Source organism: Hippopotamus amphibius, chromosome 6, assembly GCF_030028045.1.
Source record: "Hippopotamus amphibius kiboko isolate mHipAmp2 chromosome 6, mHipAmp2.hap2, whole genome shotgun sequence".
NCBI lineage: Eukaryota > Metazoa > Chordata > Mammalia > Artiodactyla > Hippopotamidae > Hippopotamus > Hippopotamus amphibius.
The window spans coordinates 61,470,908-61,487,719 of record NC_080191.1 but is presented as its reverse complement, the minus strand read 5'-3'; the positions used below and the strand labels follow the sequence as shown (position 1 = coordinate 61,487,719).

Here is a 16,812-nt window from a genome sequence, read left to right as displayed (position 1 = left end):
TTGTTCTCAATGGAGAAAAACTGGAAGAATTCCCTCTAAGAACAGGAACAAGACAAGGGTGTCCACTCTCACCACTGTTATTCAACATAGTTTTGGAAGTGTTAGCCACAGCAATCAGAGAAGAAAAAGAAATTAAAGGAATCCAAATTGGAAAAGAAGAAGTAAAATTATCACTCTTTGCAGATGACATGATACTATATATAGAAAACCCTAAAGACTCTACCAGAAAACTGCTAGCACTCATTGATGAGTTTAGTAAAGTAGCAGGATACAAAATTAATGCACAGAAATCTCTTGCATTCCTATACACTAACAACGGAAGAGCAGAAAGAGAAATTAAGGAAACTCTCCCATTCACCATTGCAACCAAAAGAATAAAATACCTAGGAATAAACCTGCCTAAGGAGGCAAAAGATCTGTATGCAGAAAACTTTAAGACATTGATGAAAGAAATCAAAGATGACATAAACAGATGGAGGGATATACCATGTTCCTGGATTGGAAGAATCAACATCGTGAAAATGACTGTACTACCCAAAGCAATTTACAGATTTAATGCAATCCCGATCAGATTACCAATGGCATTTTTCACAGAACTAGAGCAAGAAATCTTACGATTTGTATGGAAATGCAAAAGACCCCGAATAGCCAAAGCAATCTTGAGAAGGAAAAATGGAGTTGGTGGAATCAGGCTTCCTGACTTCAAACTATACTACAAGGCCATAGTGATCAAGACAGTATGGTACTGGCACAAAAATAGAAAGGAAGATCAATGGAACAGAATAGAGAACTCAGAAGTAAGCCCAAACACATATGGGCACCTTATCTTTGACAAAGGAGGCACGAGTATACAATGGAAAAAAGACAGCCTCTTCAATAAGTGGTGCTGGGAAAATTGGACAGCAACATGTAAAAGAATGAAATTAGAACACTTCCTAACACCATACACAAAAATAAACTCCAAATGGATTAAAGACCTACATGTAAGGCCAGACACTATCAAACTCCTAGAGGAAAACATAGGCAGAACACTCTTTGACATCCATCAAAGCAACATCCTTTTTGACCCACCTCCTAGAATCATGGAAATAAAATCAAGAATAAACGAATGGGACCTCATGAAACTTAAAAGCTTTTGCACAGCAAAAGAAACCATAAACAAGACTAAGAGGCAACCCTCAGAATGGGAAAAAATAATTGCCTATGAAACAACGGACAAAGGATTAACCTCCAAAATATACAAGCAGCTCATGCAGCTTCATACCAAAAAAGCAAATAACCCAATCCACAAATGGGCAGAAGACCTAAATAGACATTTCTCCAAAGAAGACATACAGATGGCCAACAAACACATGAAAAGATGCTCAACATCACTCATCATCAGAGAAATGCAAGTCAAAGCCACAATGAGGTATCACCTCACACCAATCAGAATGGCCATCATCACAAAGTCTGGAAACAACAAATGTTGGAGAGGGTGTGGAGAAAAGGGAACTCTTCTGCACTGTTGGTGGGACTGTAAGTTGGTACAGCCACTATGGAAAACAATTTGGAGGTTCCTTAAAAAACTACAAATAGAACTACCATATGATCCAGTAATCCCACTCCTGGGCATATACCCAAAGAAAACCATAATCCCAAAAGAAACTTGTACCATAATGTTTATTGCAGCACTCTTTACAATAGCCAGGACATGGAAGCAACCGAAATGCCCATCAACAAATGAATGGATACAGAAGATGTGGCATATATATACAATGGAATATTACTCAGCTATAAAAAGGGATGAGATGGAGCTATATGTAATGAGGTGGATAGAACTACAATCTGTCATACAGAGTGAAGTAAGTCAGAAAGAGAAGGACAAATATTGTATGCTAACTCACATATACGGAATCTAAAAATGGTACTGATGAACTCAGTGACAAGAACAGGGAAGCAGATACAGAGAATGGACTGGAGAACTCGAGGTATGGGAGGGGGTGGGGGGTGAAGGGGAAACTGAGAAGAAGCGGGAGAGTAGTACAGACATATATATACTACCAACTGTAAAATAGTCAGTGGGAAGTTGTTGTATAACAAAGGGAGTCCAACTCGAGGATGGAAGATGCCTTAGAGGACTGGGGCAGGGAGGGTGGGGGGGAATCGAGGGGGGGGCGTCAAGGAAGGGAGGGAATATGGGGATATGTGTATAAAAACAGTTGATTGAACCTGGTGTACCCCCAAAAAAAATAAAAAAATAAAAAAATAAAAAAAATAAAAAAAAAAAATCTAAAAAAAAAAAAAAAAAAAATACATGTGAGCCTATTGAGAGCTAAAATTTCCCAGATGAAGAGCTTAATGAAAGCAGATGAACTGCGCTCTGAGTCCCTGGGCTGGTGGGAAGCAGAGGTGGACCGCGGTCCTCATCCTGACCCCCATGCCTGGCTCTGCACAGAGCTGACTGCCCAGATCCAGTCACAGAAGATAGCTAAAACAACTTCAGAAAAGTCTGCAGGAAAGCGAAATGATAGGATTCCAATATGTGAAGAGACTTGTGACATTTTTCCCTGGGGACAAAACAAAGGGATATGGGTTTACATCTCAACAGGAGAGATTTTACATTTAAATACCAAGAACACTTTCTAACAAAAAGATATGAGATGAGCTTCCCAAAGAGGAAGTCAAAATTTCTGCCCAAGAGTTGCATTTTTGCTTAGTCCTATCATTTTCTGAGTGCTAAGAGTGCCCACATCTGCATGAGTGACCTTCTGAGAATCACTCAGGTCCAGCCCACCTCCAGGACTCCCTGCACATTCTTCCTCCCTCTCGTGTGGCTTCTGGGACAGTCCCCACAGGGGCTCAGCCTGGGGCCACCATGTCATTGGCACCTCCCAGGCTCCCCCGCCCTGCTTGTTCTATATCACCGTGCTGTTTGTTCTTCAAAGAATTTATGATTATGTTACAGGCTAAATTTTGTGTCCTCCCTCTCCAAATTTTTATGTTTAAGACCTAAACCCTAGTTACCTCAGAATGTGACTGTGTTTGCAGACTGGGCTATCAAGCAGTGATCAAGCTAAAATGAGGTTACTAAGGTGGCCCTGATCCCATCTGACTGGTGTCCTTAGAAGGAGCTGAAATTTGGACACACAAAGATACCAAGGATTCATGGCCACAGAGGGAAGATAAGCCAAAGAGAAAGACCTCAGGAGAAATCAAACCTGCTGACACCTTAATCTTGGACTTCTACTGTTTAAACCAGTCTGGGATATGCTGTTATGGCATCCCTAGCAAACTCATAAAGATTGTACGCATTACTTTTTGCTTACATGTTTACTGTCTTTCTTTCCCACTAGAACAGAGTCTTCCATAAGGCAAGCCCTTGTCTATCTTATTCAGTATTGTGTCTTTTGCACCCAGAACTCTGCCTGGAAAGCCACAGGCCCTGAATGAATGAATTAAATAATTAAAGTCCTATTTTTAAGTAAAGACAATGAGGTCAAGACAGATTTCACCAGCAAAGGAGGCCTTCTGAAATCTGAACTGAAACCACTGTTTCCAGCACAATAAAAGAACAGATTTTCCCTTGGTTTCAAATAAACACTGGAAGAATGTGAGGTATTACTGATCAAAGCACTAGAGCCAACCCTTGGGGCCTCACACCAGGTGCAGCTGCTAATGTCTGCGTTTCTCGGACGAATCCCTTCCTTTGCATGAAGATACCTGGAATTCAGAAGAGTACTACTTTTGTTTAACAGGGTTATCATATAGTAACCACTTCCTCGGAACAGTAGCATAGCATATTTTCCAGGCCATATTAAAAAAGGTACAGATGCGTGTTTGATCACATTGATAAGTTCTCATAAATTATTTTTATTAGTTTCATTAACAATGAAATGTAATTTTTTCTTTTGGAGCACTGTAACCAAGTCTATGCATTCTGGATATGCATTTTTTTTAAAGTTCTGCTTTATATCATATGCTGCAAAAGGTTTTGACAAGCGATTTCTTCCAGTATCTTTTCTAACATAATATATGGCAAATACAGAGTTCTGTATTATAGCAGACCATTTCTTTGGCAACTAGGGCCTACAGAGGGTCCTGTAGAGAGAGGTTAAAGGATCTCACAGTCCATAAAACCAAGAGTGAGCTGGGGCATGATTGTCTGTGATTTCCAATTTGCAGGGTTTCTGTAACATGTGTTACTCAGAAAGCACCCCCCCACACACACACCCCCCTCCCTGTTTCTATTAAAGAAGGCATAAGAAATTAACTACTTAAGAAAAAGTAAGAAAATTACTTGTTCTAAAACTGCCACTCGGAAAACTCTATCAGGAAGGTGATAAAAATAAAACAGTTATTTAAAATACAAAGTAGAAGATTCAGATACAAGGCACAGTACATCTGACAGTAAAAGGTATATGTGTGCCTGTGAATGTTTACATGTGTGTCTTTAGGGGTAGACAGCCTCTGAAATAAACGTCCTTTCCTATTTTGCACATTTTCTAGGTGTACTACCTTCTTGGCTCTTTTACTATCAACATCTTCCAAGGTTTGATCCTTGGCTTCTGCTCTCGTCTCTCCTAATTCTCACTCACTCATCACTCTCCCTACTCTGACTCTCCCTCTACAGCATGACTCCTAAATCCATGCCTACCTCTTGCTTCTCTCTTCCAACCTCCATGTCCTCATCTCCAATCACCTGTAAGACATCTCCGCTACATCCCCTCACGTCAACATATTTGAACAAGAACATATCACCTTTCCTAGAAACCCAGTTTCCTTTTCTGGTTGTTTTGTTCTTCCACTCCCTTCGTGTATAAAGTGAACTTTGAAAACTGCCTACACCCATCAAATCTGACCTGAGAAGCAGATTATGGTCATTGGTTTCAACATACTCACCTTCCTCTCAACAATAATACCACATTGATGTATTTAAAACACCCCTCCTTGCCACATTGCCTTGGGATATTACCCATCCACACTCTGAAATAACTGCTTTCATTCTGCATTATTCTTTAACCAATAATTATATTCAGGAAACACACAATAAATGTTGTCAACACTTCTCTCAACAAGTAAAACAATATGGCCAGACAACATCAACATTCAAATGATAAAACACACATATATACAAATATGGAGCAGAGATGGAAGGCAGGTTATCTAATATATCACAAAATATCCCATGGATAAGAAACTAGAGAAAGCCCTGATGTCGCATATTAGCCAATAAAAGCTACTGTTTGATGGACCCATTCATTTCTGCATCCACATGTGGAAGAGCTGTAAATATCCTCATCTGCCATCTCAACCACCATATTTGCCTGTTAACAGAGCAACAGCAACCCCAGATGTAGACGCGGACACCAGAACAGGAAAGAGCGGTGAGGAATGAGCAACACTGGCTGCAGTCTGGTCCATCCAGTGCAGAGCAGATTGACCAAAACTGTGTGGCATGTGTGTTAGTTTAGCGATGGGAACCAAATGAAGGTTTGTGAGCACATGTGTGTGACAGAAGCACAGCCCTCTTTCGAGATGGTGCTTCAGTGAAGACATGAACCGAAGGAGCAAGTAGTACCTGTGCCGGTTTCATTAAATGATCCTGGACCCTTAATGGGAAAACCATCAATCTTGATCCATTCACCTCCTAAATTAGGAAAATGCAACTTGATAGTTAGAAAGGAGGACTATTGGATTTTCCACATTTCAGTGCATCCCTAAACGTACATTTCAATGGTCTTCTCAACAATCTTCCAAAGGATCTGCTCGGGCCATACAAGTGACTAGGCCCCTAAACTGTACGGACAGCGCACATTTTTGGTCGTTTATCCATGGTTTACTCTAGTGAGTACTCCAAAATTTAAGACAAAATGCCAGGAACCTACATCAAAATTATTTTAAAAGAAGGGATAAATCTATCCTAGTTTTTAATCTTTCAGCTTGCTATACAAGTCTAAAAATTTCCTGTTTGGGAACTCTTTAATGATTCTAAATTTGTATTGACCTGAAAGCAAAGACTCTCCCAATCTAAGTCACAAAAGTACAGCCTCCAATTCTAGATAAGACTTACCAGGCAGGCTTTCAGCTCTGTAAACTGGACGGCTCACTCCATTGTTGTTTTCTGCAGTAACCAGCACAAAGTACACTACCCCCGGCTCTGAAATATACGGTTTACATCAAGCCACCGTTTCAAATCTCCAAGAATGACAGTTTAAGCCACCATCTTCCTCATACCAGTTATAACCAAATATAAAAATCTGAATTAAGTGACCAGTCTAACTATAGCTTTCTCTCTTTTCTTTAATCAAAACCACTAACATTTATCTCAGGCAACTGAAGCACACCTGACCAAAAGAACACAAAATTTATTTAGTACAAAGTACATGACATGCGTAATAAACCTGGATTTGTGAGCAGTCAACAAAAAAAAAGCTTTTGAGATTTTTAATGTGAAATTAATGTAGGAAACAGGCACGCACTGTCCACCAGATAACTGTTTTAACCTACAGTGTTAGCAACTACGAAGAACATTTCCCAATGGAAACTCCAAATGGCAACCTCCAAAAAATAGTAAGAAAATTTCAGTGTAGCTCATAAAATTGAGTTCATGGGAAATCTTCATTGCAACAAATAGAGCATCATGGAAGTTTCTTCTTTTCACAATAAAATATTTCCCTTACTAAGTGTGCATGTTGTCATTGACTATTTCAACAAAAATCTAGAAAAACATTTCCTGGGATCTTGGATATGCTAAGCTTGAAATAATTGGGCTTCACTTTTTGCATCTACGGGTCAATGACACGTAGCAGAGGTCTCTTTGGCTGAGATCCTGAAGTGGCTGGGATGTGAAAGGAAACCCAGATGCTGTGTCACAAAGTGAGGGTACCCTGAACTGGCAGCTTCGAAAATCAAAACTCTAGTAGTGCTGATTTTCCTCAAAATGAATTATTATCTTATGAAAGGTAAGCGAAGGTGCCAATTCCTTGAAGAGATGAGAGTCTGTGGGCATTTGAGAGCATGAAGGGTCAGAGGGGTAAGAGTTCTGTCAAAGGCAGTAATGATAATTGCACTTCTCAAAGTGAGGAGCGTTCCTTTCACAAAATTTCAGTTCTCAAGCCAGAGGCCCAGGAGCAGCGACGCATCTGGGACCCCTGCTATGCTCAAGCCTGGTCTGCCTTCCGTGGGACCACGGCAGGGCCTGGGGGCCTTGAGGGTATGGCATGACCTGCCAGACTAACTGGCAAATGCTCTAGGTTCAGACAAAAAGCAAAACCAGGCTTCGCCAGGCACCTTCCCTCTTCATTTTGAGCTTATTTGTATTTCAAAAAAATTTCACCCACGTATCTCTGATTCTGTTCAGTTAACTCATCACAAAGATGCTTGGGAGACACTTTGTTTTCAGTGAGTTCTAGAGCTCTCTGTCTGCATGTTTTTCTTCCCTGCAGCAATCCTAACAACCTAGAGGTTGAGCAAGCACATGCAACCCTGCTCGCACCTTTGGTCACATAGAATCTCCGTTTAACGTCACAGTTGGACTCTGTGGGGCCCTAGTGACATGGAGGAGATTCAGAGAAACGTAAGTTTCGCTGGAACCATGAAGACGGGAATCTATCCCCCTTTGTCTCCCTTCTGGACATTCTCTGCTCTGTTACCCAGAAAGCCTAATATCACAGCACAGGAGGTGGAGGAGAAATAAGTGTACTGGACGGTGATTAGGAAACTAAGGAGCCACGAGTTGGTTTTGATCCACTGAAGGAAGGCAGCAGAATGCTGACGTGGCTGGGGGGGTGGGGGTGGGGGGACCTGGCTGTCACAGGCACTGACTTCTGCTACTTCCTTATAATCTATCTTAAGGCTGGGCCATGAGATGACTGGAGAATAAATGGGGTTTCAGGCCAGTGGGACCGAAAAAGCAGAAGACAGAGGATCCGCTGGAGGCAGCTCAAAGCCTAAGTTCAAAACCACCTATACCTGCACTTGTAAGAGAATATATGTAGGCAAACTGCTAAACACCCCAAACTTCCAGAATCAAATATAATGGGGAAAAATGTTATGTCTCTGAATCAGATGTGGCAAAGCAGGGCACATCACACACCCCTACAGGGACATATTACTTGAGTAATCCCTAATTATAAAATGGTTTATAAATTAGAAATCTCAGGATCAGGCTACAAACTTGTCTGATAGTCAAGTTTCTATGAGCTAAAAAAGGATCAACGTATTTTCCAGAAGCACATCCAGAAACTAAAAATTGTTTCCTACATCAATTTGGAGAGAGATCCAGGAATACTGGATTCAAATGCAAGATGGGAAAGCCCACGGGCAAAATGAAGGCTGTTGCTTAATAGCCTCTTGACCTTGGCTACCCATCCCCAAAGAACCACTGGGAACCATTTTCGTCTCACAAATAGCCTGAGAATGGAAGGAGAATGTAGGTGTACAGTTAGTTCTGACCAGGAACAAGACCAGAGTGTCACTTACCCACATCCTCAATAAGGAAGGAGTGTGTCTCCGCATTCACCTTGATGTATTTAAGACTTTTCAGTGACTTCCCATAGGCAATGTTGTAATGCTCCACAGGTCTACTGGTAGCATCTTTGGGTGGGTCCCACGTGACTTTCAGGCCCATTTTAGTGGACAGCAGTTTCACATGCCTTGGCTTCAGTGGGTGGTCAGCTATGCAAACAGCGCAACTATCAACTTACGGGAAGGGCAGATTGGGAAAACGAATTTTTTCCAACGTTCTCTGACATGGTTAGCAAAAGAGCAAATGACTCTCAATCGGTCTGATCCTAAACACTTTAATGCCGCCATGTTTGGACATCATTACAGTGTGAGAGCAAAACAAACATACCAAGCCCACAAGGTTGTACGTATTTCGGGGAACTGTGGGTGGCAAATTTAAACCAAAAGTGAAACAAATCAAAATAAACTCCGGCCTGATTATGTTGCCTTGCTAGTGCAAGATTAACAAAATAGTAATTTGACGTATACTCCGGAAGCATCCATATATTAAATAAATTCTTAGGATTTTGCATGGTACAGCTGGACAATCTTTAAAACAACTCTAAGAAGAATAACTTAAAACTCTCAGGATTGAAGAACATTCACTGTACCCAAAGTGAGATAACAGAAGCATTCATTTCCACAAACCAAGATCAACACCTTAAAAGAGAGATAAACCTCTGGTTTTACCTGCATGTAGCTAATGTAAATGTTTCCATATTTTGTCCCAGAAGAAGAAAGACAAATTATTAAGAAGCAAAACACTTTTATCTATAGTTAAGAAGTTCCAAAAGAGTATTCTTGATTTTCAAAAATAACCAAAATGAAACATAACATTTTGTCAAACAAAATCTCCCAGCTCATAATGTAACTGATATTGCAATGCAACATAATAAAAATAGATGCTAAATATTCACGAAACAGTCAATTTGGGGGCAAATCTGGATCTGAAACTGATTACTCAATGATGCAAGGCATTCTCAGGAAGGTGGGGAGTAATCTTAAAAACCCAGAAACATTCAAACTTAGTAACATTAAGAAAAATGAATTTAGACTCTCATATAAGAAAGGGAAAAGGGAGTGTTTTGTGATAACATATAGATTGGTTAGTATGTGGTTTTTAACACTAAAGAAGATTCTGAACAAAATAAGTATGTCAGATTCTAACATACATCACTTATTCTTCCCAAAATTGCCCCACTGCCTCGGGAGTAAAAATGATAAGAAAAGGAGAGAACTCCTGGGATCCCACTAAAGAAATTCAAGGAATGAAAAAATAGAGTATGAATATGATAATTTTCGAGGCACTAGAGAAAGAATGTCCACTTTGGAGACAAAAACACGACGTCAGAGGATAAGCACAGGCCAAACCCCAGACAGCATTCCTTCCTCTGGGTCAGAGGTGAGGGTCCTGTAAACCCGAGGAGGGAGAAATCACAGACAAGAAGCCTAATGCCATGGGGGAGATCTTGAGTGGAGGAGATGATAAAAACAGCACACTAGTGAGTTTCTGGATATTTAAAATTAGCAATCATGGCGGTTCTGCCATAATTCTCACAGGCCCTTCCTCGCCTACAAGAAACTTTTCAGGATTTACTTTGCCGGAGGATGGGGGTTCCCTTTCCTCAGTTTCCTTTATTTCTCCCAAGGCTTCAAGTACAAAAACCTCCCCTCCTTCTCTGCCACGTGTTTGCCCTTCTCTAGTTGCAATCCCCATTTCCTGCAATAGCAGAAATCATTCCCAGGAATCCGATATTTCACCCTGACCAAAAGACCGGTGGAAACAAAGGAAGGACTCCGACACCACGAAAGGATGCTCATGGTTAGGTGATTCGCCTAAGGAAGAAAACAAATGAGTGAATATGTGAATAACGCTTTTCTTTACAGTTCAATTCCAAACCTCCCTTCAGGAAAGCTCAATCCTGGACAGACACTGAAATATGAGACTGGCAAAGCCCTAACATAGTCACATTTTTTGCTGGGCACGAGTGATTCCATCAGTTCATGATGGCCTCGGCCTGAAGATGACTTACATTCATTCCTGACATCCGAAAACAGGAACAATCTATAGATGTGCTCATCACTCTTTCCTGCTCTGCCTTACCTCTGTCCTTGGACACAGCAGGGAATCATTTCTAAGTCACATGAGAATGACAGTCAAGTGGTTGCAACAGCCCAGCATAGGGGGGACGTCCAAAATCTCAAGGAGCTCCAATAAGATGAGGAAAGTAAGGAAGAACAAGGGGCAAATCCTCCTGGGTCGCCAAAACCTAATGCACACCATTGCCTTCCGCTTCTCCCATCAGTTTCCAAATGCGTCCACACATGAGTCTGTTTGTTCTCTTCTCGCCAATGATCAAGTTCCACCAGCGTGTCTCAACTCAGATAACTGCCTCTGTCAGCACGTGCATGCTGAGAAAAAGCCCATGTGGTGTAAAACAACTCTAAAGTATAAAAATGGCAGAGGGAAATAAACAGGAAAAGGGGGCTTATTAAATGCCTACCACCTGCCACATTCTGCCCTGAAACTTACACTGCATGAGGTGCTCTTAACACACACAGCCTGGGAGGTGTCATTTACTCCCTCCATAGGACAGATGAGAAAAGCAAGGCCTGGAACAGAGAGGTGAGGAGAACAGCCCAGAGTCACACGGAACCTGTCCCTGCTCATAAATGACCAATGATCACACCCATGGAAAATTAATTTAGGAAGCCACTAGTATTCTAAAACCAATTGTGAGGCCTCCAGCTGTGCTTACCGTTTCCTCCACCCTCTACCCCACCTTCCCACACCGTTTTCCCTCGGGGGCTACTCCGCACCCACCTACAGTCAGCTCACCTCTTGCTGCCTGTCTTCATCCCCTCCTCTGTCCGGAAGGAATGGAGTAAGGGAACAATATCCACGTTCTTACCACAAAATCTTAGGCCAAAGGAATAACTTTCTAACAGTGACATTTTAGGGCTTGGAGAGTTACCTAACGAAGGTCGTTTTTGAACACAAAGGCATTTGGAGGACAGAGGCGTCCACTGAAATCATCCCCTAGAGGCAGCCTTAGGGTCCAATCTCCTTGTAAAATCAGTCCTGAATTTAAGGTTCTCCAAAGGCCTTTTGTACCATAACCCCCTCCCCCAACCCAAATCCCCAACACACACAAATTGGGCCAATTAAACAAAATACTACAGTGACTTAAGAGACATTTTCATTCCCTGAATTCTCATCAGCTTTGATATTCATAATTGGTGTCATTGCTGATGCTGCCTAGTCAACGTCACCCATGCCTCGTCCAGAAAGGATTGGACAGGATTTCCCTGGTGGCGCAGTGGTTAAGAATCTGCCTGACAATGCAGGGGACACCGGTGCGATCCTTGGTCCAGGAAGATCCCACATGCGCAGAGCAACGAAGCCCATGTGCCACAGCTACTGAGCCTGTGTTCTAGAGTCCTCGAGCCACAACTACTGAGCCTGAGTGCTGCAACTACTGAAGCCTGCAGTGCTCTAGGGCCTGTGCTCCACAACAAGAGAAGCCGCTGCAATGAGAAGCCCGCGCACCGCAATGAAGAGTAGCCCCCATTCGCAGCAACTAGAGAAAGCCCGTGTGTAGCAACAAAGATCCAACACAGCCAATAAACAAATAAATAAATAAATATTAAAAAGAAAAAAAAAGAAAGAAAGGATTGCATAAAAGAAGAGCAGGAGGGCTAAATGAAAGGAAGCTTGTGGTCATTCCGGGCCCACTCCTCACCCTCCCAGTGCCTTAGCTCTCAGTATTCATCAAACCAGCCTCTATCTAAGGAAGAACCACTCCAGGCAGGCACAGATCAATGTGCATGAACTTGGATTACTTGACAGAAAACTTATTCTCGGGGTTAGAAACACGGCAATGTGTTCTATTCCCGATCACTGTTTTGTAGGTCTCACGACTTCATTCCTTAAATGTGAAGTAGAGAAATGAGGAGTGTGAAATTGGTTTCAGGGTCTGCAGACTGCATTCTGGGTTCTGCGTTTCCGGATCGGCATGCTGGTAGCGTAAAGTTGATACGTGACATATTTGCTTTTAAGTGCTCTTAGAAACTTAGAGCAGACCAGCCTCGCTGCTGGATAAATTAAGCACAGCACCCTCTTGTAATAGTTTTCAGTACTCTCATCTAATGAAGATGATACAGGGTATACTCGTTAAAGCCATGTATGCCATGAACTGCTTCTCCAAAGAGAAAAAGGACAAACCCAAAGTCAATACAACAGGAATCACATGACCCAATACAGGGGACCTCAGGAGGGCCCCTCACAGAGCATGCATGACAGGTTAGGGCTGTGACAAGCTGTTTTTCCATCGCCACTGAAGGCAAAATGAGGAAGCGAGCTCGAGCTGCAGCCTAAGGGGTTTTAGACGAAGCAAAAAAAATTCCCTGTCTGTGTCCTTCCCCATCTCCCCCTCATTCAAGGCTGTCTCTGACTGGAGACAGATGGTAAGGTGCTCGAGACGAGAGCAGCAGCCAGCGGAGTCTGCCACGACTCAGGCACAGTCATCCTACAGTTCATACCACTAAAGCTCGTCCAGGGTGGACACTATTTTACCAGGTACTGAGTGGCAAAATGGTATTTTGATGATATTTCAGACACCTGGTAATGGCCAAGCTAGACATCTCCGTGCCGTGGCTCCCATGAGACCTCTATCGGTCTGTTTGGGAATGAAAAATAAGGGACAGGCAGCACCCAGAGTTCTTACTAAGCTCCAAACTCCAGGTCTCATTCAAGAGACGCCAGGAGGCCAACGGAAGGGTCAAAGTATGAATCCTCATCGGTTCAAGGATGGATTCCAAGACTGCAAGGGCTCTGCAATGTCGATCTTTGGAGAGTCCACAGAGCGGCCTCAAGGGATCCTCCAGGGCTGACGAAAGCCCTCAGGAAGCCTGAGTCCAGAGCCGGGTCTGCAGGGCCCATTTATCATAGTGGACGGGGCACAATCCCTCCCCTGCCCCTTCCCCGCCTCCCCACTCTGGCATCTCTCTGGGCATCGGATACTGACCACACGCTCAGTACTCACTGAAACGGCTGATGGACCGAAGAGAAAGACGTTAAGACGGTTTAGATGAATGAGGTCAACCAAGGGTCCCCAACCCAAACACCTCCAAGGACCAGGAAGATGAAGCGTGTATTAAGGAACGTACACTCTGTCCAAACGCACAATTTACTTTCTGACACCTGTTGACAAAAAGGAATTCAGGGTCCAAATTGTCCAATATTCTGTGGATTTTTTTCTAAGAAGCCGGAAATCCTGATTTTTGTGTGAAATTTCCCAATTTTATACTAATTCACTTGTTTTAAAAAACACTGTATGAAGAAACACACACATACACACATGCCAGCCGGCCAGACTCAGTCCGCTGGCAGCCCACTGGTGACCTGTACCTTAATTCCAGGAGAAACCATTTAGTTGCTGATCTTGACAACTTCCTAATGCCCTATGTGAATGCGGAGACTGGGTCCATGAGTAAGGGGTCCAGGTTAAGGTGAATGCTGGAGTCTGGAGAAGAACCAGCCCTATCCCCTCCCCCAAAAGTGTAAGATACAGATCTGTTCAAGGACTCATCTCCCACCTCCAGAATTCCCTCTCTGTCCCAGGAGACCAAAAAGTGGTGAAAAAACTGGCCTGGGCTCCAAGGAAGTAAGAAGGACCCATCCTAGGATGAGTCTGGGGAGGGGATGGTGAGGTGCTACCTAGGCTTCAACTACTCGTACAACAAATGACTTCCACGTGCCCAGCTCTGACTTAACCATCCCAGACCAAGAGTCCCTACTGCCTATTTGAGAGGCCCATGTGCATTCCAAACTGAATGTGTTCAAAATGAAATGATCTTGGTTCAGACTCACCACCCATCCTTAAAGGTACATAATCATCCACAATGGCTAGAAATAAATACATTCCTAGAAAGAGAGCTCTGACAAGGGCTACTTCTCAGATTAAGAGAAGGAAAGCTCAGAATCCATTCATACAATGAATCGATGGTAAGAGAGATCCCAAAATGACATAATCCATGGAGAAATCCTGCTTCAGGCTGTGATTCAGAATAGTGCCCAGATCTTTCTGGATCCAAAGGGCTGTTTTTGTTTGTTTTGTTTTGTTTTAACTTTAAAAAAAATCCTACAATTACTTTATTACCTTCTCCACACAGGCAAAAACAGAAGGGAAGGTAGACGGATGGCAGACGTGAGGGAGAAGTTGTGAGACCACTGCTAACGTGCCTGCGTGCTTCCTCTGTGCCTGCTCCATCACAGCTTCCCAAGTTGACTGACTTCAGCCAAATCTGCTACACCAAAGCGTTGGCACAAAGAGTTCAACAAATACCAGAGGAATGCGTGAATACTCCGAGCTGGATTTACAGCCAACCTACCACCTAGAAACAAAACAGTAGCTGACAAACATGCCCAAATCCTTTCATCTCTGTGACTTCACAGGATGGAGCTACCACTCATGGATCACCGCAGACAACGAGGCTGCACCCCACAGCTGAGGTAGGAAAATCCACCGATAAAATGTTGATTGGTAGAACCCAGTGTTTTCTGAGGCAATAATTAATGCAATCATTGCAAGAGAAAATAAAAGTATTTCTTGAGTTTTCTACTGCATACTCACTGAGGGAAATGACTCAAACAAGAGCAGTGTGATTTGACTTAAAAATTAAATCTGAAAAATAGATTTGGATCTCAAAACTCAAGGTCATATGGTACTACACAATTTATAGACTGCTGTTAAATAGCAACGAAAGACAACAGTGAAAAACGGCCTAGATGTTTCTCCTGAGCTGATAAACAACAAATCACATATGATTTTATCTCACCTGACTAAATGCGTGAAGGAGCTCTTCCGGGATTTGAAGGACAGGGGACAAAAGTGGTCCTTAGGACCATCTGAGCTCAAAACCAATTTGAGAAAGTAGCTAAAGAAGTCAGAAATCAAACTTTCAGTTTTATTAGTGATGAGGCTGCGCTGGAGAAAGTGGACCTAGTGTGTGACCACCATCATGCCTCCTGTGCCCCCTCCCATCTCCAACTCTGGACCCTCAAGTGGACACAGCTAAGCCTGCAGAGCAGACCTGCTCAGGACCACTGCCTCAGAGGCAGGGTGAGAGCGGCAGGCCTAGGCCTCCACCCAGTGCCCCCCACTGGCAAGCAGGAGTGGAGCCGAATGCATCCTTCCTGCAGGAAAGCTGACTCCGAGAGGACACCTGTGTGCCTGTGTCTTCTAATCTGTGAATGCCACCAAGTAAAGAAAGTAAACCAATGGAGGCTGGGCTCTCACCACCTACCCCTTCAATCAGCACACCTCAAGGAGGGGAGGAAGTACGGGATGAGGACAGAGGCCAAACGTGAACATGAGGAGAGGACAATGGAAGTCCCCGAGCATCCCCAGAAGCTTGTTCCCTCACTCCACTGGGCATGACCTCAACCTGAGGTCAAGTGTGGCTGCATCTTCAGAGCAAAGGTCAGGACCACTTGCGCCCCACCCCCACCCCACTGAGAGAGTACTAATCACTGTCCCACCAGGTATCCTCCTGGGGTTGTAGGTGGGGACTGCCCCATCTTGGGTCCCCAAAAAGCTCTGAAATGAGGAAGGCTCCAAAGCCAAGCTGACCTCTAGCCTGAAAATCCACTCCTGGCCTTTCCTATTTCAATCCCAAATGTTGCCCAGCTCATGGTGTCCAAAATAGCCCACGGGATTTCAGCAATGAGAGGAAGGGACAGGATAAAGTTACTCTGAAAATATAATACCAGCAACATAAAAAAGTCCCCACTTCAATATAAGTCCGTCCCATTACGAAAGTCCCAAGGAAAATGTAAAGTTCCAGAGCGAAGCCTTCTCAGCCTCCCAGCTTAAATAAGATAGGAAGATTTGAAGTCCACATTGCTTTACTCCCTTACTTCTTATGCTGCTGAGCCTCCGCCAGAAGAGATTAATTCGAATGCCCAGAGGGGGTCAGGCTTCTATCAGAACTGCGATCTCTGCTGTTTTTTACTGGAGTTGGTGTCGACTCTTCAGGATTACCCAGAGTAAAAATAATTCAATCCAAAGTCTCTCAGCTGCCTACTTTCCTAAAGAGTCCTAGGACCCGAAAATCTCTGCAAGGCAGGGAACCCAAAATGTGCTGTGTGAAGGACACATATTATTTTTCTCTACCCAGTGAAACCTCCCCCAGTTCTTCTGGTAACAGACCTCTGGTCCTGTGACCCAGCCGGTGCCCCAAAGACTTCAAAGGAATTGTTCTATTCGGAGCTGAACCCTGGGCACTGCCTTTGCTCTCGGTTGGAATTAAAACCAACAGAGC

The 16,812-nt window shown here is 43.3% G+C and overlaps 1 protein-coding gene across 3 annotated transcripts in view; it reads right to left on the bottom strand.

Moving 5' to 3' along the window:
- FNDC1 (fibronectin type III domain containing 1) overlaps positions 1-16,812 on the bottom strand; it is a 104,056-nt gene that overhangs the window by 68,067 nt on the left and 19,177 nt on the right. Inside the window, exons 1-3 of one of the 3 annotated variants that reach the window (XM_057740274.1) lie at positions 8,464-8,653; positions 6,053-6,139; positions 5,561-5,629 (exon numbers count right to left, since the gene is read on the bottom strand). The exons of 1 other annotated variant lie outside the window; for it this stretch is intronic. In XM_057740274.1, the coding sequence (XP_057596257.1) occupies positions 5,561-5,629; positions 6,053-6,139; positions 8,464-8,611 (304 nt within the window). In that variant the 5' untranslated portion in view covers positions 8,612-8,653. Of the gene's footprint in view, positions 1-5,560; positions 5,630-6,052; positions 6,140-8,463; positions 8,654-16,812 lie in introns of those variants that run through there. One more of the 3 variants, XM_057740272.1, reaches the window with a different exon arrangement.